The 26,434-nt window shown below is 44.3% G+C and overlaps 1 protein-coding gene across 12 annotated transcripts in view; it reads left to right on the top strand.

Moving 5' to 3' along the window:
* Nucleotides 1-26,434, top strand: part of PDZD2 (PDZ domain containing 2) — a 334,633-nt gene that overhangs the window by 200,992 nt on the left and 107,207 nt on the right. For 10 of the 12 annotated variants that reach the window (XM_073343663.1, XM_073343664.1, XM_073343667.1 and 7 more), the window contains one exon: nt 25,280-25,691. The exons of the other annotated variants lie outside the window; for them this stretch is intronic. In XM_073343663.1, coding sequence (XP_073199764.1) covers nt 25,280-25,691 — 412 coding nt within the window. The remainder of the gene's footprint in view (nt 1-25,279; nt 25,692-26,434) is intronic. 12 annotated transcript variants of the gene reach the window in all.

Below are 26,434 nucleotides of genomic sequence, written 5' to 3'. Positions count from 1 at the left end.
GTGGGTGCTCCGGTGCTGGAGCAGCCATGGGTAAAAAATGATGGGTGCTTAGCACCCACTGGCAGCCTACCTATCAGCACCTCCCCCAGCCCTTCCCAGCCACCATGAACCGCTGTTTCCCAGCGTGCAGGAAGCTGGGAGGGAGGGGGGAGGAGCGAGGACACGGCGTGCTCGGGGGTGGGAGCGGGACTGGGCGGGGTGGAGCAGGCACTGGGGGAAGGGGTGGAGTGGGGCCAGGGCCTGGGGTGGAGCCGGAGGTTGAGCACCCCCTGGCACTTTTGAAAAGTCGGCGCCTGTGGTTGATATAGAGGTAGTTTGTTGGAAAAGTCAATAGCTACTAAAACAGCATCATGGAACAAAACTGCAAAAACAAAGGTTGCACTTGTAACTACCCAGCTGATTTGCCTCATGGCCGCATCCCCATCAGAACAAACCACTCCCTGTTCCACTGAAGCGAGCCTTTCTCCTTCTGCACTAAACATCCCCTGGAATGGGTTTATATCACTTTATTTCTCAAAATAGTGAGAGAGTTCTTGTTTGCTTGTGTCACATTTTCTAAAGGGTTAACTCTGGGCCTCAGACCGTTTGTTCCTGTTGGTGGTTCGTTTGCCTTTTGGTATGCTCCACACTTGAGCAGAAGCCTCCTCTCTTCCCTATGGCTGCTTATGTATTTTAGAGAAATGGCACTCAATGGAAAAAAAAAACTCTCAGCTTCCCTACACAGAGGGAAGAAGCATTCTGAAACTTCTCCAGATTGTCATGACTGGGGCTTGGGTGGTCAGGTCCGGTGCTTAGAGCAGGGGCAGTCAGGTCTGGTGGTTGGAGCAGTGGCAGTCAGAGGCAAGGATCAGAACCGAAGATCAGAGCTGGAGTCAGGAACTAGGAGTCAGAGCCAGGGTCAGAAACCAAGCACAGAATGGGACAGAGCCAGAGTCGTAGTCATAGTACTTCAGCCTGGGGTCGGGATTGTAGTCGAAATTCAAGGGTAGAGGCAGAGGGTCCAAGCCAGGGTTGGGACTGTGAGAGCAAGCCAAGAAGCAGATCTGTCGCTACAGCTGGCAGGGGAGTCAGCCTCATTGCATGGATGTTTCCTGGAACAACTCCTGGGCTTCTGGACCAATCAGGGGTCACAAAGGAATCTGTCAGTGTTTCTTCTAGGGTGGTACTTTCTGTGGTATTTCTCTGCACGGGGTCTATGTGATAACACATACAGCCTTATCATGGCTGCCAGGTAGTGGTGTGGAGGTGTCTGCCACCCCACAACCCAGAGACTTGGTTTCTAGTCCCCACACAACAACCCCACACTGATGCAGTGAGTGTGAGAGTTTGCCCCCCCACCATCAGTGGACCTCGGAGGGTTTTAACCTAAACATGCAGATATTTCAAGATCCACAGAGGGAAGGAATATTCACACAGCTAACCAGACCTCCCTCTCTTTGCGCCAACATATCTTCACTGGGTCCAGGCCAGCAGCTTCCCCATACCACCCTGCAGGGGACTTCACAGCTGCCTAAGAGTTATTAGGGGGAGTTACCATAAGCAGTGCTCACATGGATTCTCAGCGATCTTCTGCCTTTTCTTGTGCAACTTGCTGCCCTCAGCACTGCGTACATATCCCCTGTTGCCTATGGTAATTAATGCGCTTTGTCAACTACATTTTAAAGAACATAAAGCTGTCTTATGGAAAAGGCACAATTGTTGCTTTCATGATGGGGATTCTAATCATTTAAATAAAATGTGACACTATAAAACAATACTTTTGAAGTAATAAAAGTTATTAATTCAATACTGTCAATATGCATAAGACCTTTGTATTTCAAGTACTGTACATACCTTTTTGGGAAAGTCCTACAGAAGATAATAAGAATGTTAAGTGTTCTTTGAATCTTATTGATTTCTACAGCAATTGCTTAAAAAAACCTATAATATTTAATACAGTGATAAAAATTCTGTTGGATTTTTTTTAACCATCCTATAAACTTTGTTATTAATATCTATAGAATAGTTCAAAATGTTATTGCCTCTATTACATGCTATAGGATTTTAGAACGATTGTGATCTATTATACTTCTTTAGCCCCACTTGATTTCGTTCCCATGAAATGCTGTAGGTCTTTTCCGTAAGAGTTGGGTCTGATCTTTAAAGTTGCTGAGCACCTGCAACTCAGTGAGAGTTGATGGTAATTGAAAGTGTTCTTTCAACACTTCCTAGAATTGGCCCATTTAATAGAATATATTGTATATTCTGAAAAACAACAACGAGGAGTCCTTGTGGCACCTTAGAGACTAACTGATTTATTTGGGCATAAGCTTTCGTGGGCTAAACCTCACTTTATCAGATGCCTGGAGTGGAAAATACAGTAGCAGGTACATGAAAAGATGGGAGTTGCCCGAAGGGAGAATGCCCAAATACATTGGTTAGTCTCTAAGGTGCCACAAGGACTCCTCGTTGTTTTTGCTGATACAGACTAACCTGGCTGCCACTTTGAAACCTGTATATTCTAAGTTACGTATGTGTGGGGGCTGTATTACCTGAACTAGCTGTATTCATTATCTCATCTTACTCTAGTGTGTAAAACATTTGGTACTTGTATGGCATTCACATGTAAAGTTTGTGTGTGTATATATGTGTATGTATATATGAGTAAAAATCCTGCAAAAAATTGGCCATGGGAAAATAAGTAGCACCATATTTCAGGGCAAATACTGTGGAGAAAGGAGATCTAGTGTTAAAGATTTGTTTATCCAGAGGCTGTTAGCAGCTCTTTAGCATCAAAATAATACCAAATAAATGAGAGAGGATCAACAGTAGTTAAAAATTCAGCCCTAATGCATAATGGCGCTCATGGTCATTGTGGGAACAGGACCTGAATAAGGATGAAGATGAATGTGCGTCTTTTGTTCCTGACGCATGTGTGTGGTTGCTAAAGTGGTTGTTAATGTTGTGCTTGGTGACAGTGTGTTCAAATTAGCTGCTGCATGTGCAACTTTCATTATCAGAGCAAAGGGAGACAATGTCTTATTTTCAGAAGCAGATTGAATACCAGTGAAAGCAAGATGCAAACTTGGCTTTATGTGTAACATAAAGTTCTGTAGATAGAGTTTAATATTTGCAATTAGAATATGTTTTACTACTTTTATAAAATATGTATTTAAAAACAAAGCCTCCTTTTGGGTATGCTGGAGAAAGTTCACCTTCCTTCTAACAGGGAGTAAGTCAGAGGTTCCCTATGCAACTCATGTTCGCAGCCTCACAACCAATGTGTTTGACGGTGGTTAATGCTGCCTATCCCGTGAGGTGTCTGAATCAAAGGAAATACAGAGTGGACGGATAGGGCCCTATTTATGAGTGCACTTGAGCTCTGCTTGACACAGCACCTCTGAGTGTGGGAAGGGGCAAACATGGCTTTGAGCCATCTTTATACTCTTGAGTGAAATCCTGGCCTTACTGTACTCAATGGCAAAATTCCCATTGACTTCAGTGGGGTCAGGAATTCATCTTTGGGTTAGGATAGAACAGCCTTAGGGCTACCATAAACTCTGTTCTGTTGCAGTGGTCCCTTTCAGCCAGTGGTGTCCAATACGTTCACCACTAGCCTCATGTGGCTGATAGGCTATTGAATTGTAGCTAATGCATGTGGCTTTTTTATAATGTGGCTAATAAGAAAAATTCAAAACCACAAGCTAGCAGTGTGGCTAGCATCAAATTTCTATTGGACACCCCTGCTTTAAGCAGATGAAAATAGCTGGAGAACAGTGGTGCTTTAGCCATCTTCCCTTCCCCCAGCCACGCCTTTGACATATTCCGGCTCTATGGGCTGTGTCAAAGAGTTGATATACTGGCTCTATGTTGCCTGGGGAGCCCATTTACACCAAAAATTTCTCTGGCACCAGATACATCCAGTCTAATGCCCCTCTGCAGTGCTAGCATGACATTAATGTGCTGCAGTGGACATGTGAATCAGACCCTCAGTTAGTCCATCAAGAAATTCCTGGAACTACACAAAAAGCTTCCTTACAAAATATATGGGGCTGGATTCTAATCTCATTTACAAGTATTGTAAATCCAGCCACAGCACTGATTTAGTGGAGTCACTTTGGATTTATACTGGTGCAGTTGAGGTTAGACTTTGATTTATTGTGTGAAATAAGATTTTGCTGTTACTGCACAGTTCTTTTGTCCTGTATACCTGTGAACAGTTGTTAGTTAGGGTCTGCTGATGCCATTTCCTTTGCAGGCAACAGGTACAAAGAATAAAATGAAGCATCCTTATTTCTCAATTAACAGGATACAGGCTTACAAGCTGTTGCTTGTTCTTTTCAAACTGAAGCATTCATTTTGGTATCTCTGTGGTTGCATTTTCATTTCATGAATGTATTTATGCAAAACACACTGACAAGTCCAATTAATACATTCAGTACCATTACAACCCCCTCCCCCAATAACAAGTGGATTAGTTATATGACATGTGTAAGTTAATAATTCAGTAGCTGTGATTTCTCTCTTAGAATTGGCATTTTACCCTTTTGCCAGGGCATGTGTGTATTGGAGCACAGCAATTGCTGTTTAATCCTGTTTTGAAATTAAAGGAATGACTTGCAGCCCGTTGGAGCAATAGATGATAATTCTCTTATGAGCACAGCTGAGCGGGCAGCATTCTTCTTAAATGAAAAATGCTCAGCGTAGAGTGGGCGGAACACATTAGTATGGTAGGTGGTGAGGCAGCAGAAAGGGCAGGAGGAGGAGAATTCACTTGTGTGTTAGACACATGGATCACCAGTGGGAAGTATGGAGCAGGACGCTGGTATGTTTTAACTGTTTTGGGGTTTTTTGTTTTTTTTTTTTAACAAGAAGTAAATCTGTAAAACTGCAGTTGCAAGACCTGAAAGATTAATGAGAGTACAGGAGGGAAAGAAATGTTGCTTTCAGTGCAATGCCTGCTGTTTCTGATGTAAGGCAGAGGAGAGTCATGGGGTTGGTCTGTTCAGCAGGTAAGAAGCAGGGATGGGCAAACCTCATGGAGTCTGAGTTTTGGGAACCTTGCAAACTATTTCTTTGGGTTTGACAGAGCTTGTGTGAGTTTGCAAAATGTGTTTTGCCTGTGAGTCTTTTATCTATACATTTCCAGAAAATGTTTCTAGATAATGGAAAATGTGTCTTACACGTAAGGGGGAAATGCGTCCTGTGCATTAAGCACAGACAACCCCCACTCCTCCAAAAGGCTGAGGCAGGTGTTTGGCCTGGTATATGCTATGTCTACTGTATTCATTATATTTTTTAACCTCTTGACTACTCCTTTATTCATAAATTCTTTGTATTTGTTTTTCACTCTATCTCTCCATTCATATTTATGCCTCTCTCTGCTCTTCCCCTTCTCCCTGTCCCCCCCCAAAAAATCTCTCCACAGTGGCGTGTGAAACCTAATACCATTTTGAGTTGAATGTTCAAACTCTGGATGGATGAACAGGTTGGACATTTATTATTTCTTTGAACTTATAAATGAAGTAAAATGAATTCCTGCGTGCTTGGTCGGAAGGGAAGAATATTCAGCTTGAAATAGAATTGTCTTGATGTTTGGAACGTTTAGGAAAAAAAGTGTCAAGAATAGTTGTGCTAATACTATTCAGTCCCAAAACACAACTTTAATTATAATCAGTGCTACTGCATCTAGGTTTCAGCAGCATTACCAGCAGGAGAGTGAATTTGTGTGTGTGTGGAGGGTGAGAAAACCTGGATTTGTGCTGGAAATGGCCCAACTTGATGATCACTTTAGATAAGCTATTACCAGCAGGACAGTGGGGTGGGAGGAGGTATTGTTTCATGGTCTCTGTGTATATAATGTCTGCTGCGGTTTCCACAGTATGCATCCGATGAAGTGAGCTGTAGCTCACAAAAGCTCATGCTCAAATAAATTGGTTAGTCTCTAAGGTGCCACAAGTACTCCTTTTCTTTTTGCATCTAGGTTAGTACTTATCCCAGATAAGTTAATATTAAACGAGTTTGCAGATTCTCTGGAGAAGCTGATATATGAATTCAGTCACAGTAAGCTCTTCATTTTTCAGAGCAGTTAAAGGTGCTGTTTATTTTCAGATAAAGTGGGTAGTTTGTGCAACTGTTGTAAATCCCCTTTGGTTGACTGGAAGCCAGCATGAAGTCTGAATGTGTGGTCAACCTCTGCTCTAATGCTCTGTGATAGGATTGGCAGGGGTGGTCCTCGACATTTTGCCGTCCAGGGCAGAAAACATTTACTGGGCCCATTCTTAGTAGCTGAGGGTATTGTGTGTGTGTGGGGGGGGGGGGGGACCACACACACACTGGCCAATTAGAGTGGAGCAAAACTGGCTAGCCAATAAAAGAAAGGAAAAAAAAAAAGCACAGTGTATGGTTCCCCCTAGAAATTAGTGCCCAGGGAGGCTGCCCTGCTTGCCTACCCCTAGGATCAGCCCTGAGGATTGGTGCTCCAGTGAGGTTCTTGAGATTTTGTCACAGTGACATGTTGTAAATTTGTGGTGTTAGCTTGACCCGTCGAAGATGTCACATAATGCACGATCCTGTTCCACTTAAATCGGTGAGAGTTTTGGCATTCACTTCAGTGATCAGTGGCAGGATTAGGCCCATAGTAATAAAGAGAAGGATAAGGCCTATAATGAAGAGCAGTGTTGTGTCTCAGCAGGAGACTTTTGGCAGGATGGTTGTGACATGAAGTCTCTTAGAATGAGAGAGGAATTGGGTAGGCAGAGGAGGTGAGTCGGGTTGCCAACCCTCCCGGTTTCATCTGAGTCTCCCAGAATCAGGCCCTATCTCCTGGAGGCTACTGAAGCCAAACTGGAAGATTTTAGGTACTGAAAATCCAGCGGCACAGTGGTGCTAAGGCAGGCTCCCTGCCTGCCCTAGCTCTGTGCAGCTCCCGGAAGAGGCCGGCATGTTCCTGTGGACTCGGGGGGATGAGGGGTGGGGAAGTGTGCCCCAGTGCCAATGGGAGCTGTGGGGGCAGTGTTTGTGGGCACAGGCAATGCGCATGGAGCTTCTTCTCCCCCACCATTCTTGCCACCGGGGCCACAGGAACGTGGTGCCAGCCGCTTCCAGGAGCGGCATGGGGCCAGGACAGGCAGGCAGGGAGCCTGCCTTAGCCCAGTTGAGCTGCTGATTGGAAGCTGCCCGAGGTAAGCGCCGCCTGGCTGGACCCGGCACCCCGCACCCTCTCCCGCACCACAACCCCCAGCCCTGAGCCACCTTTTGCACCCAAACTCCCTCTGAGAGCCTGCACCCCCTCCTGCACCCCAACGCCCTACCCCAGCCCAGAGCCCCCTCCTGTACACCGACTCCCCCCCCTCTTGTATCCCTGCCCCAGGCTCAGCCCGGAGCCCTCTCCCACACTCCGAACCCCTCAGCCCCAGCCCAGAGCCCGCACCCCTACCCCAGCCCGGGGAAAGCAAGTGAGAGTGGGGGAGAGCGAGCAACGGAGGGAGGGGGGATGGAGCGAGCGGGCCGGTGCCTTGGAGAAGGGGCAGGGTAGGGGCACAGCCTCGAGGCAGGGGTGGGACAAGGGTGTTTGGGTTTGTGTGATTAGACATTGGCAGCTCTAGGGGTGAGGCTTTTGCATTCCCACAACCTATGTTTTTAATTTAATTTTTTTAAGTTGTTTCTGTGCTGAGATTTTGAATGCCAGTTGTAGCTGGGGGTAAACTAGTACATCAAAATGATAAATTTTAACCTTCAGAACAGCATGCTTTATAGTGGGAATGCTGATTCTCCCCTCTATTGGCCTTTGAGGTGGTATTCGGTATGTGGCCACTTGGGGCCGATGAATCAGATGAGAATAAACCATTATGAACACTAGCAGTCTGCAGTAGCAGCTTGGGAAACAGGCTTGTTGTTACTGGGACAAGCTCATGACATGAGTAGATGTGACAGCCCAAAGTCTTGTCATCTCTTGTGCTCACAAAATAATGTATTCTCTTACTGTGTGTGTCAGTTGTTTTACTTATTTGTAACACCTGTGCCCTGTAACTAATGGAATTGTTGCAGCAGATTATGAAGTGCATCGTTCCAAGTGCAGAAACCAGCACTGCATGAAAAACATTCATTTGGCGGGTTGCATGGAATAGTTTCCAAATACTACCACACTGACCTTTTGAAGATTGTATATGTTTAACAACCCCTCCCCTCCCTAACCTTCCTGTGCTTGACTTTGCAACCTAAACCACTTTCTTCTGTCGCAGTTTTTTTGGGAAGTACTAGATGTACATTTGTTCATGCATTCTTAATTCTGCCCCATTGAGACTTCCTCCTGTTCACTGAATGAGGTTGGGAAGCTATATCATAAGGCATATGCACGGTGCGCCAAATTAATGTTGAACAGGCAACCATAAATCTGGCATTTCCTAACTTTCGAGTGCTTGACTTCGCAACCTAAATAACTTCCTTGTGACATAAACGTTTGCACATGATTTCCTAGATTTTATTTTTAAATAGACCGGGGTGGGCAAACTGTTTGGCCTGAGGGCCACATATGGGTATAGAAATTTTATGGCGGGCCATGAATGCTCACGAAACTGGGGGTTGGGATGCGGGAAGGGGTGAGGGCTCTGGCTGGGGGTGTGGGCTCTGGGGTGGAGCCAGAAATGAGTTCAGGTTGTGGGAAGGGGCTCCAGGCTGGGGCAGGTGGTTGGGGTGGGGAGGGGTGAGGGCTCTGGCTGTGGGTGTGAGCTCTGGGGTACAGGGGGGAGGGATCGAGAGGTTCAGAGGGCAGGAGGGGAATCAGGGCTGGGGAAAGGGGTTGGGGCACAGAAGGGGGTTGGCGTGCAGGCTCTGAGTGGCGCGAGCCTCAAGCAACTCCCGGAAGCAGTTGCATGTCCCGCCTCCACTTCCTATGCAGAGGTGCAGCCAGGCGGTTCTGCATGCTGCCCTGTCTGCAGGCGCCACCCCTGCAGTTCCCATTGGTCCTGTTTGCTGGCCAATGGGAGCTGCAGGGGCAGTGCTTGGGGCAGGGGCAGCGTGCGGAGCGCCCTGGCTGCCCCTATGCATAGGAGCTGGAGAGGGGATGTGCTGCTGCTTCCCGGAGCCATGTGGAGCAAGCCTCCGACCCCACTCCTGCTCCCCTGCAGGAGCTCGAAGGCTGTATTAAAATGTCTGAAGGGCCAGATGCGGCCCCCAGGCTGTAGTTTGCCCACCCCTGAAATAGACAGACAAAAGTAAAAACAAATTTCTGTTATGTGCAACTGTAAGAACCCATCCATCATATGTTATCAGCGGAATCTTCAGTACTGCAGATCAGATTGCTACCACATTAGATAGAGGATTTAATGGCATTAGTTGGCAGCAGTCGAAGGCTATTATCTCAAAGGGATATTGGCTACTGGTGACATGTGCTGGGGCCTGGTCTGAACTGGCTCTTTTTCTTCTTCCTGCCCTGGAAGATGTGACTTCTGTCCCACATGGTGCCTCCAGAGGAGGGTGACGGGCTGCTGGGGCCATGTGCAGCTCCAGGAGTTTTATAGGGAGAGATAGGCCAGCCTTTCTGAATTTCTCCAAGCATCCAGGTGTTGTGTGAAGTTCCTGCTCCCATGTAGTGCTATGCGGGGAGGTCAGTGGGGCGGCACACTGGGGCCATGTGCTGGCTCTGGTGGGAGGGAGTTTGACCTGGCTTGACTCGTCCCCCACCCACCATCATACCCAGGTGTTCCCAGTGCAGTGGAGGTGGTGGTGGCAGTGGTAAGTGCTGTCATTGCTTTGGTGGTACCATGAACCCAGCTCTTTAGAATATTTGTGGTCAGTTGTTATTTTGGCAGGCTGCCAGAATCTTCCTGAGGCATGCAGGCCACGTTGTGGAAATGGCTATTTTGAATAGTTTATAACTCAGCTCACCCTGAATGGAATTTCCCAGGGCAAAGAAAAGGCAAGTTTCTAGCCCAAGGGCATTGCCCCTGCTGAATTTCAAAGGCCTGCTGCAAACCATGGAGGTGTGAGAGCTTCTCAAAAAAATGTTGCAAGAATCTTTCGTAATGGAGAGTGTTAGGCAACCTAAATTTAGCGGTCACTCTCAGCTCTCTCCCTATAATTTATATTTACATAGATACACACAAACAATTCTACAATAATGGTCCATCTTATAATATTTATTTAGATTTATCATTTTTAAAATGTTGTGCGTGTACTAAAGTGTTGAGCTCCAACAATAATTAGACTTTACAATAACAACTACCTAGCGGCATAAATACTAATATACAAATAAATTAACCAGCCAGCAGCCTTAAATCCTCAAATGCAGAAAGCAAGTTACATCAGCTAGCTGACACTGAAATAGGAAAATGGCAGTAAAGCCTGCTAGTTGTACCCAGGAATATACCCTCATCCATCCCCTAACCCTGTCAAACAAACAGCTTTTGCAGCGTTCCTGGAAAGATGTAAAATCTGGACTATTTTGGACCAAATAGGGCTGCTGCAGAATTTTGGGTAATGACTGTAGAACACAGAAGTATCCTTTTTTAAGGTGTATAAGAGTATTTGTATTTCAGGGTTAGGATTGGGACTCTGAGCCCCTATCATCTCATATAGGGCATCATTGTGTCACTCTTACATTAAGTAGCATGTATTTACACAAGTTGTTCTTCGGAAGTCTGTGGGAATTCTTGAACAAGCGAGTGTGATCAAATTAGGGCCCTTTACAATGAGCCGCTGTATTGAGCCCCAGAGCATGCCATCCACATGCAACTGAATGGCAGCCAGTGGGTGCTGGCTGTTACAGCTAAGAACTGCCTTTGGTAAATTGGCTCGGTTTGCCCAAGAAGACTGAGAAGCGCTGTATTAACTCTCACTGGTGCTGTTTAACTGGCACTGATAGGATGATAAACTTGTCTGCAAAAAATAAATACATGAACAAATAAATAAAACCATTGCATCTCTAATACACAGTACTCAAATGTTAAGTGTTTGTGCACATGGGAGGATCTGTAAGGATAGTTTAGAGATGACCACACAGAACTACAGTTTCTGTGTAATAGTTTTAGGGAGAGTACATCTTTTATTCTTGCCAAATTTCAGGAATATTTAAGATAATGGTCCCTTCTGACCTTAGTATCTATGAATCTATTAATCTGTTTTAGGAAGCAGGAGGGGAAGGGTTTGGAGTCATTGACAGAAACTGTTGAGCAAGAATGATAGATAGTACTGCATATTGGATTGTAGTGGAGAGAGCTTGTCAAAACATGTAAAAGAAGGATAGTTCAACAAATTAATAGAAATAAAAACAGTTCATTCCCTGGATTTACCGTATACTGCAGGGGTGGCCAAACTTACTGGCCCTCTGAGCCGCCTACGACAATCTTCAGAAGTTTGAGAGCTGGGAGCACCTGCTGGGGCTCGGGCCTCCAGACCTGCGGGAGGCTCTGGGCTTCAGTGTGGGCACAAGGAAGCAAGTAAGGAGTGAGATGTAGATAAAGGATTTGCTTCCTGCATCTAAGCTTCATTCAGTGCAAAAGAGTGTGGAAGAAGGGTCATCAGGTAACTGGTTACAGGTGGAAGGGCAGGCGACTTCTGCAGAAGCTGCCTTTGCCAGCTTTACACAAGTGAAGAGTTTCCTTCTGCCAGGAGAATTCACTGCTGACCACTTAGGGTCAAAATCCATCCCTTGTGTGATGGGTAACCCTTCTGCCAGGCTGAGTTGATAGCAGCAAGGGCCAAGTTCAGTACACAGGGGTTCCCTCTCATCAAAGCAAATGCAAAACTGGCTTGAGCCCCCACCCCGTGACTTGGGAAAATCTTACACACACTCCTGGGCACCTCAGAGAGGCAATACTTCCCCTCTCGCAAGCACAGAGTCTCGGTGTAGTAGAGAATCTTTAATAACATGAGGTAAACGACATCAGCATTACATTGGGAAAACACCACAACTAGGGTTCATCAACCAAACCATGAGCAAAGACCCACCCCAGCAAAGTGGGCCATGTCCTTTCCCTAGGGTTCTTGAGTCCAACAACCCAAACGCCTCTTGAGTCCAGCAACCCAAAAATCACCCAAAGTCCAAAAAGTCCAACAACCCAAAAGTCCAGCCCCAGAGTGTTACTCCCCAGTGTTAGGATATAGATATTCAGGCCTGTCTGTAAAGGCCTATATTCTAAGAATTTAGGTGTATTCTTATCACTTGGCTAGTTATAGAGGTATAAAAGAGAGAATCAAAATCACTGTATGCCAGTGTAAGGTCCTTCTCTGACTATCACAGTAAGAGAAGGACTTTCTTTACCTTACACTGGCAGACAGTGATTTTGATTCTCTCTTTTATACCTCTATAACTAGCCAAGTGATAAGAATACACCTAAATTCTTAGAATATAGGCCTTTACAGACAGGCCTGAGTATCTATATCCTAACACCCAGTCTGGGTGAAAATTGTGTGTGTGGGAGCGGGGGGGGAGGGGGTAGAGATAAGGGGCACCTTAAATGATCTGAAGCTGACTGCCCCACAGCTCCATAGGGCTTCACTCTGATCTGCTCCATGAGCTGCTCCGCTCCACTCCACCAGCCATCCCACAAACGGCTCTGCTCCGCAAGCAGCTCCCGCCATCCCACAAACTGCTCTGCTCCACTCTGCAATAGATCTTCAGGCTCCCCACTACTTAACACAGTGCTCAGTGATTTCAGCTCGTAGTAATTTTAGCTCTTTAGTGATTTCAGCTTGTAGTAGTGGGAGCCTCAGTGCTGGTACACCATAAGGCCAAAGTGAATTCAGCTCAGCACCTGTAGCTAGACTCCTAATAGACCCAAAATTAGCTCTGATGTTCCACAGTGGAGAGAGACAGAGGTCTAATTCATGTTTCATGCCCTCACAAAGGGGCCCACACCACCACATACTAATACCTATCTCCAGCCTCTCTCAATTCAGAGTTTTGGAACCCATGTCCCTTGCCTAGCGAGTGCTACTTAGCTGAGGGTGAATCCCTCCATCATAACAAAAGGCCAAGTACAGTTCCACTGTCCTTGATTCCCATAATCAGGATAATAACAATTTATTCTTCCTGCCCCAATAACAGAGACACTGGGGATCCCACAACAGCCAAAGTGACCATTTGGGCAGCTATGGGCTCATTCTAGGTGGAGTGGATGTGCCTATGCAAATGAGATCAGCCCCTGAAGTTCTTTTCCACAACTTGCCACACCTCACCACCAGATGTCAGGTTGCAGCTCAGCCTGACTCTGCTTACAGATGTATTAGTGGTCTAAGTGTGCTGGGTTATAATAAGGAATCTGGCTAAAAGCCTAAATCCTCATTACATATTGAATATTCACTATCTACTCAGCTTTTGTTGCTGCTGCGCTGACTGTCCAGTCAGAGTCCAGAGATGGGATAAGAGAAGAAACTAAAGAAGAGGGCATGGGACAAGATGCGATTTGCAAGACCCACGAAGGTCTGGAAAGGGGGAGAGGTTTTTTTAGTGTTGGTACAATTCTAAAAAAGTTTGGGCCAAAATTTCACGAGCCCCAGAAATGCAGTGTCACTGTGTGGGCAATGGGAGCATGTTCATTCCTTTACATGGAGTGTGTATGTATTTCTTCATCTCATTGTGTGCTGAAACCGTAAATATTTTACCAGTTAGCCTTAGAGCAGGTGTGTTTGGTTATGCAGGTTCTCACACAAAACAATAGGAAGGGAGTTAGAAAATAAACTATACTGCACTGTATGATACAAGACTTTGTTTTAATTGAGTGTTGTTTGTGTGACAGTCTACAACAAGCTAAAATAATTATTTGAACTGTCTTATTTCACTTAAGATGAAATGTCCAGACACAGGCTGCATTAGATAAATGTAGATTTGAAACCCTTTTAATAATCCTGAATTAGATTATGAAATTTTGTCTCTGTGGGATAAGCAGCAAAAGCAGTTTGAGTGCTGCCCTGTAATGAGATTCAATCATTACCTGCAATTATTACTGTGAGTAAATATGTACTTATTTGTCTTTCAATGCCTGTGTATATACTCTGCAAAAACAGGTGTTGCCGGCTAGTTGGCTTCTTTTGATTTTTGTGAAATGGAAATCATGAGTGTGATTAACTGCCTGAATGCCCTCCTGGTAAACATCTCCCAGCTCCAATTTAGAAATTGCAACGAGTCCTCATAGGAGTTATGGATGTAGAACAAAAATGGATGACTGTCACCGTTCTGAGTGGGGGTCAGGGGGTGCAGGAAATGTGATAGCAGGCGCCCTTAAAAATGGTACACTCCAACTTTTCGTGAACATTTTTTTTGCCTTCTCAACATTCTTCCTTTTTTCACTTTGGATTGGTGAGATTGTAGAATATCCACCTAGACTGCCCCTGCAGAAAATCAGAGCCCTGGAATCACCACAGTTGAAGGAGCCAAACCAGAGACATTTGAGAAGCACATTTAGTAAGTCAGATCATGGAGACAGGAGAATATTTTGCTTTGTCAGTTACAGAGCTTCTTAAAATTTGTTTAAATTTGAGGCATTTCAGTCATATATAGGACGTCAAGTTCCATTGCACAGCTCTTAATATAACATGAGGCAACATGTCCACTCTTTTTCCTCCAGCACTTGCCTGCAACTCTTTGGATTGTGTGTTGGCAAAAAAACAAAGGTTGTGATAACCACAGGTATTTCTTTGGCTGTGCTTCTCTGACAGAGAGAAATAAAAGGGGGAAGATAGCACTCAGATGCTTTGGCTTTGCCATTTAAAAGCATTGTGGAAAAAGGAGGGGCAGAAATGCAGAGAGACAGTCTGGGGTTTGCCAAACCAAAGTCCTTTACACAGCCTGAATTACAGGTGAATAGTAGGTGAGTTTGGATTATTTTCTGAAGTGTAGGAAACAAATGTGAAAGGAGTGAATTAAAACAGCCACAAACTGGGCCGTCCTTACCCCTATGCAAAGCATGCAGCTGCGTGCTTCTCCAGCCCCTGCCCTGACTCTTCCCCAGGGCCCCTGCTCCTCTCCAGCCTTGCCCCCACTCCCCTGAGGACTGCAGCAGGGCCGGGCCTGCACTCACCGGGAGCGGGAGTGCAGCGACCCAGCTCCAGCCGCGCCAGCTTATTTTTCTGATAACTGAAAATATCTGCAGACAATGAATGTGCCATCAGTTACATGTTTACTGCTGAAATGTAAGCAGTATTATCAAACCAGACCATGCAGTCCTGTGATGGCCTGACTGAATTAGTTCCCTGCTTTTCACAGGCTGCTATTTGCCTGCAACCAAGTATTTAAGGTAATTTGCCTTTTGAATATTCACTCTTCTGTCTGCTGGGATCTTCTTTTCAGGCCTGACCCCAAGAAGTACTGAAGGCCCACATATCCCATTCCCTTTACAGGTGCTGGTTTTTTTTTTTTTTTTTTTATAAAGGTTCAAGCCTTTTGTCAGTATTAAAGCCCTAAATCTCAGCAAAATAAATATTGAGACTTATTTAGCAAATCACCCCTCTAGCTACGGGTAACATAATGATTAAATTGGTTATATGACATGGTGATCATAGTGCGGTTCCTACGGGCTCTGTGTCCACATGATATAATCTGTTACAATTGGCACCTTCAAGCAGAGATGCAAACATCTTACTCGCAGAGGCACTCCCTGGACTTCTTGGCAATCACACTTATGGGGCAGTGTGGAAGAGGCTTGTGTTGCTTCTGCCCATGCGCTATGTTCAGTGGCTAAACAGAAGGCTCCAGAACGTATTTTGGCACATTTCATGAGCACTAAGAATACTTCTAAAATAATCTTTTTTACAGTGTGGATGGAAGAGAAAGGACCTATACATTCTCATTGCGTTTTCCTAATATTAACCATTCTAGTCCATGTTCTCCTCATACCTGTGATCTATACGTGATTTAGCTGTTGGCCATCACTTTTGGGACAATGCCCATTAAGTTTTCAATTTTCAATTTAATTTTGGCTTAAACAGTACTTCTATCTAAGGCCTGAGATGGCCTCCGGTAGCCTAGTATGTGAACAGCTCACAGTTTTTATCTGCACAACGCCCCTGCAAGATGGGGAACTATTGTCCCTTGTTGGATTTGCCAAAGTCATGCAGGAGACCAGTGACAGGTCAGGGACTTCAACCTAGCTCTCCTAAGGTACAAACTAGCACCCAGACCATCCATCTAGAGGTCTGCCCGGGCCCAAATTATAGGCCCAACCTGTACCCAAGCCCACCCAAACCAAGCCTGAGCGGCTTTTTGATCCAACCCTGCTCCTTCCCCCCTGAACCGAGTCCTTATCGCTCCTGCTACCACCTCTTGCCCCTGTGGTCAGCTTTCCTTCTCCTGCCCGTGGCATTGGCATGGCAGCACTGCATGTGCCAGTTGCTGCATGCCCTGCTCCTGCCATCCATTGCCCTCTAGTGCACTGCAAAATGAGAACCACTGCAGCGCCTTGGCATACTCAGTCTGCAGCATGCACACGCTGCAGCAGGAGATGGCAGGAGCCACTGTTACACTGGCCTTACGGGCACGAAGAGGAGAGCCAACCTAATGCAGGCCCAAGAGTGTCCGGTTGTTTTTCCGCCCAATGCAACCCAGACCCAGTACTTGAGCGAGACAGTGTGGGACATTTGTTGTTTCAGATGTTCTTCTGGTGGCAGATGATGCAGACCCTGGGAAGGTGACCCAGAAACCACCTAACTTAGCTTACATAGTGCTTCACATAATTGGGTATGTGGTCACATTTTGCAAGGCTTAAAGTTGGTTTCCCAGTAAAAGAAGCAGGTAGAATGTGCTCTCTTCTGCAGCCCACAAAATGTAGCCAAGTAGCCAACTCCTCGGTGTTTGACATTCAACGGTGAACCTGTTGTCATAGATCCGAGTGAGCTCCCTTTCCTGGTCGGATCCTAGTCTCATAAATTGTAAAGACATATTCTCAGTTCATTATACCTGTGCAAACAGATGTGTATGGTGTCTCATTCCAAAAGTGGCCACGATGTATTTCTGGTGGGAATTTAATTCCACAGCCGGTCCATACAAAGAGAAAAACCTGCCTCCTACAGGTTTCAGCTCCAGGACATTATTATTACATTATTACATTATTAACTTATTATCATTCTCATTTTATTGATGGGGAAACTGAGCCAGAAAGAGGATCCAGGACATGTTAGTTCACTGCTGGACCAGACTGCCCTTCTGAAAGTTAAGTTACAAGCATTTCTAAAAAATTCAGTAGCTTTATTCTCGTTACTCACTGATTCCCTTTTTGTAAAGCTGTTGGTGAATAATGTTCCATAAAGACTTATAAAACTGTGAATTTAAGTTGTTTTTTTCTCCCCACTGCAGAAGCCTTGGCTTTTCAGAAAACCAATATTGTTTAGAGAGCTGCTGCTGATGTGAGACTGTGGGAAGTATTGGTTATTCTTGGCAACAAGTCACAGTCTCAAAATTGCTTACCATCAAAAGGAAGTGGGATCCCTGTTACCTGCCCCTGGCCATTTGAATTAACTTAGATTCATAGATATATCAACTTGGTTGATATATTTTTAGAACAGCTAAGCTTGTTGATTGACCTTCTCATGTTATTTCTACATTTTTTAATCATCTTATTAATGCAGGTAGAGAATATTACATCTCTTTTTCCATATGTCAACGCACACACAGAATCTAAGACAGGAAAGGGCTCGTTGAGTGTGACAATGTGAGTTGAAACTGCTTGCCTTGTTATTGTTGTTGTTATGTACTAGCCTCTTGGTTGTCATATTCAGTTAATACAGGGGCCAGATTCACACAAGGATCTTACATTGGTTTCTATCAGTATAAATCATGGAGGAGGCTGCAAGGCAGAAATTCCGCCCGCGGGAAGTTGCAAAGATGAGTGGTGACAACCAGGGTGTGTGTAAAGGACGTGGTGCAGGCCTAAGAGGGGGTGTGACTGTTGAGCTAAAATCACAACTTCAATCTGAGGTTTCAGAGGAACAGCCGTGTTAGTCTGTATTCGCAAAAAGAAAAGGAGTACTTGTGGCACCTTAGAGACTAACCAATTTATTTGAGCATGAGCTTTCGTGAGCTACAATCTGTTCTTCCAGCCCGGCTCTTGGAGCTCAGGGCTGTTCTGGACTGGCTGTTTCATGTTGTAACATACTTTCATGATGACATGAATCACTGCGCTGAGATGCAAAGACTTTGTCCTAAGCAGCTGTATATTTCCATGGCTTCTTGTCTTCTGTGTTAGAATTTGTTTCCAAGATGCTCACAGCTAGATCAGGCAATATTTTACTATCATCAGTCATTCACTTACTCCTATCTGATAGCCAATTTAGATAATCTGCCTTTTGGAAGGGTAGATGGCTTGTTGATCTCAAACACAGCTCCAAATACCCACAAAACCACAACTTTGAATTTTGTTAGGATCTACTCAGCCCTTTATCCTTCCAAGGTAGAGAACACTGAGTTTCAAGTAGTTTACCATGTCACAGTCTTTCAGGAGAGAACAAAAATCATGTCTGTGATCTGTCTGTGCTGCATTGGACATTATAGGTCCCGTGGCACTTTGTGTAGAGGTTTGAAATCCAGTCTCTGGCCAAAATTTCCCCTCCTTGCTCACTCTTGTGAAACATACTCTGTGCCAGTTGGCTAGATATCAGTGTGTATACAATTAGTAAAGCGTTGTTTGTAAAGGATTTTGGCATCCGCCAGGATGAAAGGCCCTGTATAAATGTAAAAGAGCACTATTATTAGAAAATAAACATATTTTTTAATATTTTGTTTGTAAAAGAAACCCAGACATTTTCTGATAGTCTGCTTTGGTTCTTCTATGGCTCAACGTGACCATTTATGTTTATGAAGACGTCAGTGCACAGCTTTAACAAATGTGATGAGACAGAGAGAGTTCATTGCAACATGTGCTTGTCGAGTCTGGGAACGCTTTCTGTTTACTTATCCTAAAATATCCTTTCCGTGTCAGACACTTCACACATATGCCATTAAGCCTGGAATAAACCCGGCTAATTTATCAGTTTATATAACATCAATAATCAACTCAGTGGTGTAAGGGAGAAATGAGAGTTGGGACTTTAACACACAGAGGTCATAGAAGGTAATGGATGTGCAGTTCCCTTCATAATTCTGAAGGAAAGAGAGTATGATTACACACCCATTAGTAGTAGTAGTAGTAACCAGGGACACAGCTCCTTACAGGCAGACATGCTGCAAGGAAGGTAACTGTATTGCATCTGTTCTGTTTTTTGCCTTAGACACCAAGTGCATCAGTAGTGATTGTGTACCCTATTTATTTATTTTTTAAGTTTTAGTTTTAATCATGTGTAGTTTTTGTGGTTCTGTCGGTTGGCAGATGGATGATTTCTCTCCCAAAGAAAGGAACAAATCAGCCCCTACTGCTCATGACTATCTATATGATACTGATATTGTACCCTAGCTAATACGAATTAGGAGAGTGAGATCAAGTCAGAAAAAGGTTCAGACTGTCATTAATTCAAAACATGAAGACAAGGATGTTTCAAAGCAGGTGTCTTGGAGAATGTCCTAGCTCTGAATTTGGGAGCAAGGATACCTGGGTTCATTTGTTCTATGTAGTTAATCCCTTTTAGGGTTTTCTATAGTGCTCATCACCAGAGGGTGTCAGTGCTGGGTTCTCTTCCTGATTTTTGTGCGGCTATCCTATGATAATTTGGACTGAACCACTGTGCCTCAGTTTTCTCATCTGTTTAAAAAACAGAAATAAAACAGTACTAACCTACCACTTAGGCAGTTTTAAAATATGTTGCTATACCACACTTGCTGCAGTGGAGAAGACTGGAAATCTACAGTGCAATGGCACTGCAGCATAGGCAGCTTCATTTTAGGGTATGTCTACACAGCAAACGATACGCATGGAATCAGCCTAACCAAGCTAGGTTGAATCCCGCTAGCATGGGCAGCTATGGTAGTGAAAAGACAGCACAGTGTGGGTAGTACAAACCTGGCACAGCCCCTGCATACGTACTCTGCTCGCGAGTTTACTCTGCACTGTCTTCACTACCGTTGTTACCCTCGCTAACTGGGTTCAAGCTAGCTCAGGTAGGTGACTCATGCACAGCTTTTGCTGTATAGATGTGTCCTTAGCAATGTCTCATGGACTAGAGTATTGTGGAGTTCATGCATAATCACTAATGGTTGCTCAGCATTTGTGATCCTTGGAAGGTGCTACAGAAATGCAAAATATATTCATACTCTCTGTATTTATTTAAGACAATTAAGTGCAGTATTGAAAGGTGTTTTGAATCCATTACAAAGACTGCAAACTGGTCTGCAATTAATTGCCTTTGCAAATTAGAGTCTTCCTGCATGTTGTCTCTGTGGTCCTCCTTCTTTGTGCAGGGGAGCTGTGGCTTTTCTTCTGTGTGAGGGGGCCCGCTGCATCATCCTGAAATGATTTAGTGAATGTCAGCATTGCTACAGAAAATTGGGCAAATATGGCTCTAGTAAAGCGTTCCGTTTCTGTAACGTATTAACAGCATTGTGTTATGCACTAATAAAATGTCTTGCATTCTTCAAGATCAGTAATATTAAGACCTCGTGGTATGCTGTCGAAGCTAGTACTTCTAAATCTGTGATGAGAGGCGCACCCCCTCTCCCCCATAACATTGCAACTCTGTTTCTGAAATCCATCTGGTATTTGAATTTTTAAAAACCCAGTGAATACTCCCCTTTGGTGCCAGATTCAGTAAAAAGTTTGTCTGGTTTCTGTTCTTTAGAAACCCCGACAAGTGGAATTTTGGATCCAGCATCACTTTTGCAGAGGCTTCTGCAGTGCAGAAGCTAAACAGGTATTTTACTGAATCCAGCCCTTATTTGTCTTCTGGCGTGGGATGCTCCTCCTCACCAACCAGTGCATTTTGGTAGGATTGGGTTAATTTCTTTTCCATGCTTTTGTTAGTCTACTGTTATCTTTTCTGGTTTATTATATCTTAATATTAATGTAATTAGTCTTAAGATACACAAAATACTTTAAAATTTTTTTTTTAAAAAAACCTTCCTATTTCTCCCCCCAAAAACATGTCAGATAGTTTTCTGTGGCATGATTGTCATTGGTATAGACTTGATGGTGTCCAATCAGGACAGAGGAAAGTGTACTTACTGCTTTGCCCCATTCTGAGCTCTGCAGGCAGGCTTCCTGGTTGATTCCTGCCTTGCACTGAAGCAGATCAACTTGAAGATCAATTTTAGGGGATTTTCCACCTTCCTCAGACTTAACGTTAGAAAAGCAGGAAAAGAAGCTGTAAAGGAAAAAGAAGCAAAAGTAGGCAGACTGTAGTTAGCCAAATTGAAATTTAACTTAGGAGTTTGAGTAACAATCTTATCCTTGTTCCCCCCCCCTCCCAAAAAGAAGTCATTCTATATTAAATGACCACAAATGATCAGGACCTTGGTTGTCTATCTCCACAAAAAGACAGCTGCGTGTTGCACCATCAGCATAGTTCTTCCAACACAGGGTTGCTTGGGCGTTGAATCAACGGTGACTCAGAATGAACAGTGCCACCTACTGAATCATTGACACCTGTTTTTCCAGCACATAGTTTTCCCTAAGCCTGGAAGATCTGACAAGATCATTGCCTGAAGTGGTATGGCTGCTGGCCTGGCTATTGCTATTCAGAGAGACTCATTTGTTCTTCTGTGTAAACTTATTTTCATCTTTCATAGAAATATAGTGCATTCACAGAACTGCCCTGAAGCAATCAAGGGAACATAGAAACATGAGTTACTACAGTTCTCATGACTAGAGTATGTGGGCCAGATCTTCATAAAGTAAAGCATTGTAGTTTCATGGAAGTCAAGGGAATTACATCCATTTACATCAACTGAGAATCTGGCCTGTGTCTCTAAGCATATCCTTGAACCAACAGTGGACTGAATATTTATAAAATGAACCTTTAGAATATTATATCCTTTCCCCAAAGCATTTATCTTACACGTTATGAATAAAACTAACATGTCACAAAAGAATATACAATGGTAGAGAGATCATATTTTGTTTTGCTGTATAAAATTGCTTCATTTGCAATACGTTTTATAACTTTATTTTTTCTGGACTTAACAGGTATTTGTCTGCTGTATTCTCTGTCATTTCATCTTGTTGGTGAATTTATATTTGTCTAATGGAAGTACTCTATTACCAGTGCTTAAAAAAGCATGCAATTATTAATGCAGAGAAATGTATGTATGTGAACGGCATGGCAGGCAAAACAGACCATAGGCTTATTAGAGCAGGAGACACTCTTCTGTTTCTCTCCCTCAGGACAAGCAATGCTATCAAGTTTATATGTGATGGATCAGAGTGCAATGGTATTGCTGCAAGCAAAAGTCATGAATTTTAATCAACGTTGCTGGCTGCCTTGAAAGTTGAACTTGAAAGATAAATGTGAAAACCGGGCAGCCCATACTGTTTCTGGAACAAAACTGCCCCTCTTCCCTTGATTTGAGGGGGTGGGAAAAAGTCTTAATAATCAAAATATCTGTTTATTTCTGGAATGTTATAATCTAACCCTTTGGGTCCAGTCTCCTCTGGATGCATTAGTGACCAACCCTGCCAAGATTTTCCACGCTAGTATAGGCTCGTGTACTGTGTTGCCTACTTCCAGCCGATTGAGAAAGAAAGATGGTTTTTATTTTTTATTTTTAAAAATGACTACAGTGCCTGTGAAAGATGCTGAATTTATAATCCTGGTGACTGAAGTCCTCTGCATGTTCACTGAGAAGATACGGCGTAGCCATTATCAATACAGACTTTCCTGCCCCACTTACTCATTGTGCTTCAATCTTGTTCTGAAGGGGCCATCTCTGATGAGATGGGGCCTGTGGTTACCATGTTCCTTTAATCATTGGTCTCCCTGATGAAATATAGGCACAAATTTTGAAAAGTATTTAAGCATTCTGTCATTCAGCATTGTAGGGCCTAAGTGACTTAGGAGCCTAATTAGTCTCTTTTTCTAATATTTGGTCTCCTAAGTCCCATGACCTTTTAATGGGTAAATGCCCGAGTCACTTTTGAAACTGAGAGTTAGGCTCATAAGTCATGTAGGCCTTGCAGTGTTGAGTGGAGCAATGTCTAAATACCTTTAAAAATCAGAGCCTTACTGATGAGGGCCAATTGTGACGGTGGGATTTTATGACAGGGACACCTAACCATAAGAAAGAACTGGACTGAAACTACAAACTAACCAGTGCCCTCTCCAGCTTTCATTGCCTCTTCCATCTCAGCATGCCTCCTCCACTCACCCAGCAATGCCTAGTCCATTCTTTCATACACTAAGAATTACCAAAGAACCCACCACCAAAGTTTGCCACTCGCTCAGTCACTCACCCTTGCCACTCAGACAACCCCTCCTCACTCATAAACAGGCTTTAGGCTTCCCATGCTCCTCCCCTGCATGCTCTCTCTGAGCGTCCCTGGCAGTGTAACGAGCCCAGCTCAGCTGGATGGCAGCTGGGATTGGGGGGTGGGGGGGGGGTGGCAGGCAGCACAGATGGTCAGCATTAACAGTACAGATGTATTGTGCAAGTCATTTGGGGTGGGAAATCATTCTCTCTCTCATGTGCTTGGCTGGCTGTTCACATGCTCAGGATCTAACTGATTTCCATATGTGGGGTTGGGAAGGAATTTTCGCCATGTCAGTTTGGTAGGGCCCTTGGGGTTTTTTTGCCTTCCTCTGCATCCTGGAGTGCAGGCCACACGTCTGATTTGTCTGGGTATCTCTCACTTAATTCCCAGTGCAGGGGCCTCAAGCAGTGATGTGCTTTGGTCCCCCCACTCTCTGCCTGTGGCACATGATAATCTTCTATGGGCTGTAATACTTTGGTCTAATTGTGGTTGTTCAGTTTAGTGTGCAGGTGCTGGGTTGTGTTGGTGGCCTGTACCATATAGGTGATCTTGGGGTCCCTTCTGGCCTTAATCTCTTTGACTCTGTGTCTCTGACAGTCAGTCCCTGACTACTTCTCTCACATCCGCAAATGCCATATTATTTCATCTAAAGATCTTTACACCTTAGTTCCTTTAACTGGCATCTACTTTCACCTCTCAAGAAGGTGATGTTACTGTACGTTTACCAACAGCTCCGTGTTAGTGAATGTTCATTGCTGTTGGAGAATGGTTTGTTTGATATTCTTGGAAGCATTTTCTGCTTTCACCAGCAAAGTAGGCAATGTAACCTAAGTTAGCATGGGACCTACCAGAAGGGATTCATACAAATATGTTAAGTACAAATTCAAGCTTATTTGTTCTCTCAGTTGGTTACACTCTTGGCTTGAAAGCCAAATATTTAAAGAATTTAGGTTGAGGTATATGTTGTCCCTAAATACACAGGAACCCAAATTCACTTTTGGAATAAACGAGTGCCGCTCCTTAGAGGTAATTGTTTTTTGCCTGAAGTAGAAATACATTGATGTAAAGTGTCACTCAGATGGTGAGAGTGGGAGTGATATTTTGTAAATACGTGTGTTGCTACTTATGGCTGCTACTTCCACTGCTCAGATCACCTCGCTTTCCATCAGAATAGACGTCATGAAAGGAAACGCACCTTATTTCCTTGTCCTTTTATTGGACCCAGTAGGAACATCATAGGTTATAGCATAGTGTTTTGCTGTACTGGGGCAATTGGAGCCTACTTACAGAAACAGTGGATTTGCCCCAAGGTCTAGGGCACGTGTACCCAAGCCAAAACTGAAGATGTATCTCAAGGAAAAGGCTTCATTTCAGATGCAAATACTGTGAGGGCTGCTGCACAAATGAAGCCTGGCTGGTATTTTTTGTTTCCATTGGAGAGGGAAAAATGTTTTCTTTGTTTTTTGCTTCGCTCTGTCATCTCATTGTGCTGCCTAAACACCTGTCTCGCATTCAGAGTTTGAATTGTGGAAGATGACCAGCTGAGTGGTTTTTGCCAGTTGTCATGAATACCAAAATGTGATTAGCCTGTTTCCAGGCTTTGTTGTTGTTTTTTTAAACTCCCTGTTTCAGATGCATCTTCTCTAATTCGTATGCAAGAAGCATTTTTGTGATTGGGGAATATTTTCTCCTTGAGCATGGCATGCCTTTTTGGGACTGTTTGCAAAATAGCCTTATTTGAAGCAAGAGCACAGAACTCCCTTGTGAGCCTGAACATCTCACAATTTCTAATACCAACTGCAGAGATCATTTGCTGATGCTTTAAGGTGTTCAATATATCATTGCATTTAACTAGGCAAAGAATTGTGTTAGAAAGTGCATCAATACCTAGCGAAGTTTATACCTGTTGACTGTATTTTCAGTATGAACTTTATAGGACAATCTGTTCATAATCCAAACTTTTCTGTTGCTCGCAGCTACCTGGCTGATCAGTGCTGGAATGGCGGCTTTATCTACCTGATCATGTTCCGTCGCATTAAGCGCAAAGCCCCTCTTCCTCCATCAAATGGCAACAACAGCAACAGCTGTGAACCCAAAGCAAAGCCTGCCTCGGAGCGAAGTGACAGAGCCGCTCAAAATGGGAAAAGAACTAGAAAGTTTGGGGTCATTGCCAGAACTCCAGCCAGTAAGGACAGCAAGGAAAGCAAAGAGAGCCAGAATTCAGAGCAGGAGAATGGACACCACACACCTCTGGAGGTTGACAGCTCACAGCCAGAGGCAAGCAACACAGAGGATCGGTTTCGAAATGCAGACTCTGAGGGACGGTACAGGTCTCGCCGTTCAGATGGTGGGGTGCCAGACCTTAATCCAAGTGACCTGCCTTCACAGGTAAGTGTTTTGGTTTGGGTTTTTAAAAGAAAGAGGCAGGGCCAGTTCAAGCAAATTGAAGGTTCCAATACATGTATTAGTTTCAATAAAATGGCCAAGACTCACTGTGCAGCCTTCTTTTCCCAACCCCAAATTCTTGCTCCCAACTAACTGGTTGGATTTCATCCTTCAGGGCATGGAGCAGAGGTAAGTATGGTGTTCAGAACAGCGACATGTATTTGTGACCTGAGTCAGAGGGAGGAGAGTGAATAAAGTTTTCCTGTTGAGTAGGATGGTGTGGACTACCTGTGATATTCCCTGGCAGGGCTGTGAGAAAGGGGATGACCCCTTGATTCAACAGGGCTGATCAAGTGGTTACCACCACAGAGCTCTTATTCAGCAGGAAGCAGCTTGTGCTTGTGATGCCCCCATGACAGTGGGGCACAAGTAATAAACAGCACATGAGCATTTCAACCTTGTGATGAGCCTCTGAAGATTTTGAGTAGACGTATATGGCAACAAAACATGAGAGAGACTGTAGAGGTTTAGTGTTTCTGGATCCAGAAAAATCACTCAAGTCTTGATCAGATTTCACATACAGCTTTCACCAGAAGAGTTGTCACTGCGAGGCTCTGACTCTTTGGCTGTCTTCCTTGGAAACAAGGAAACCTTCCAAGGAAAGCCTTGGAAACAAGCAGGGAGAACTGGAGGTCCTGGTGATGTCAAGGAACTATGACGTGATCGGAATAACAGAGACTTGGTGG

This window comes from Lepidochelys kempii, chromosome 5 (assembly GCF_965140265.1).
Source record: "Lepidochelys kempii isolate rLepKem1 chromosome 5, rLepKem1.hap2, whole genome shotgun sequence".
NCBI lineage: Eukaryota > Metazoa > Chordata > Testudines > Cheloniidae > Lepidochelys > Lepidochelys kempii.
This window is presented reverse-complemented; position numbering and strand designations above follow the sequence as displayed.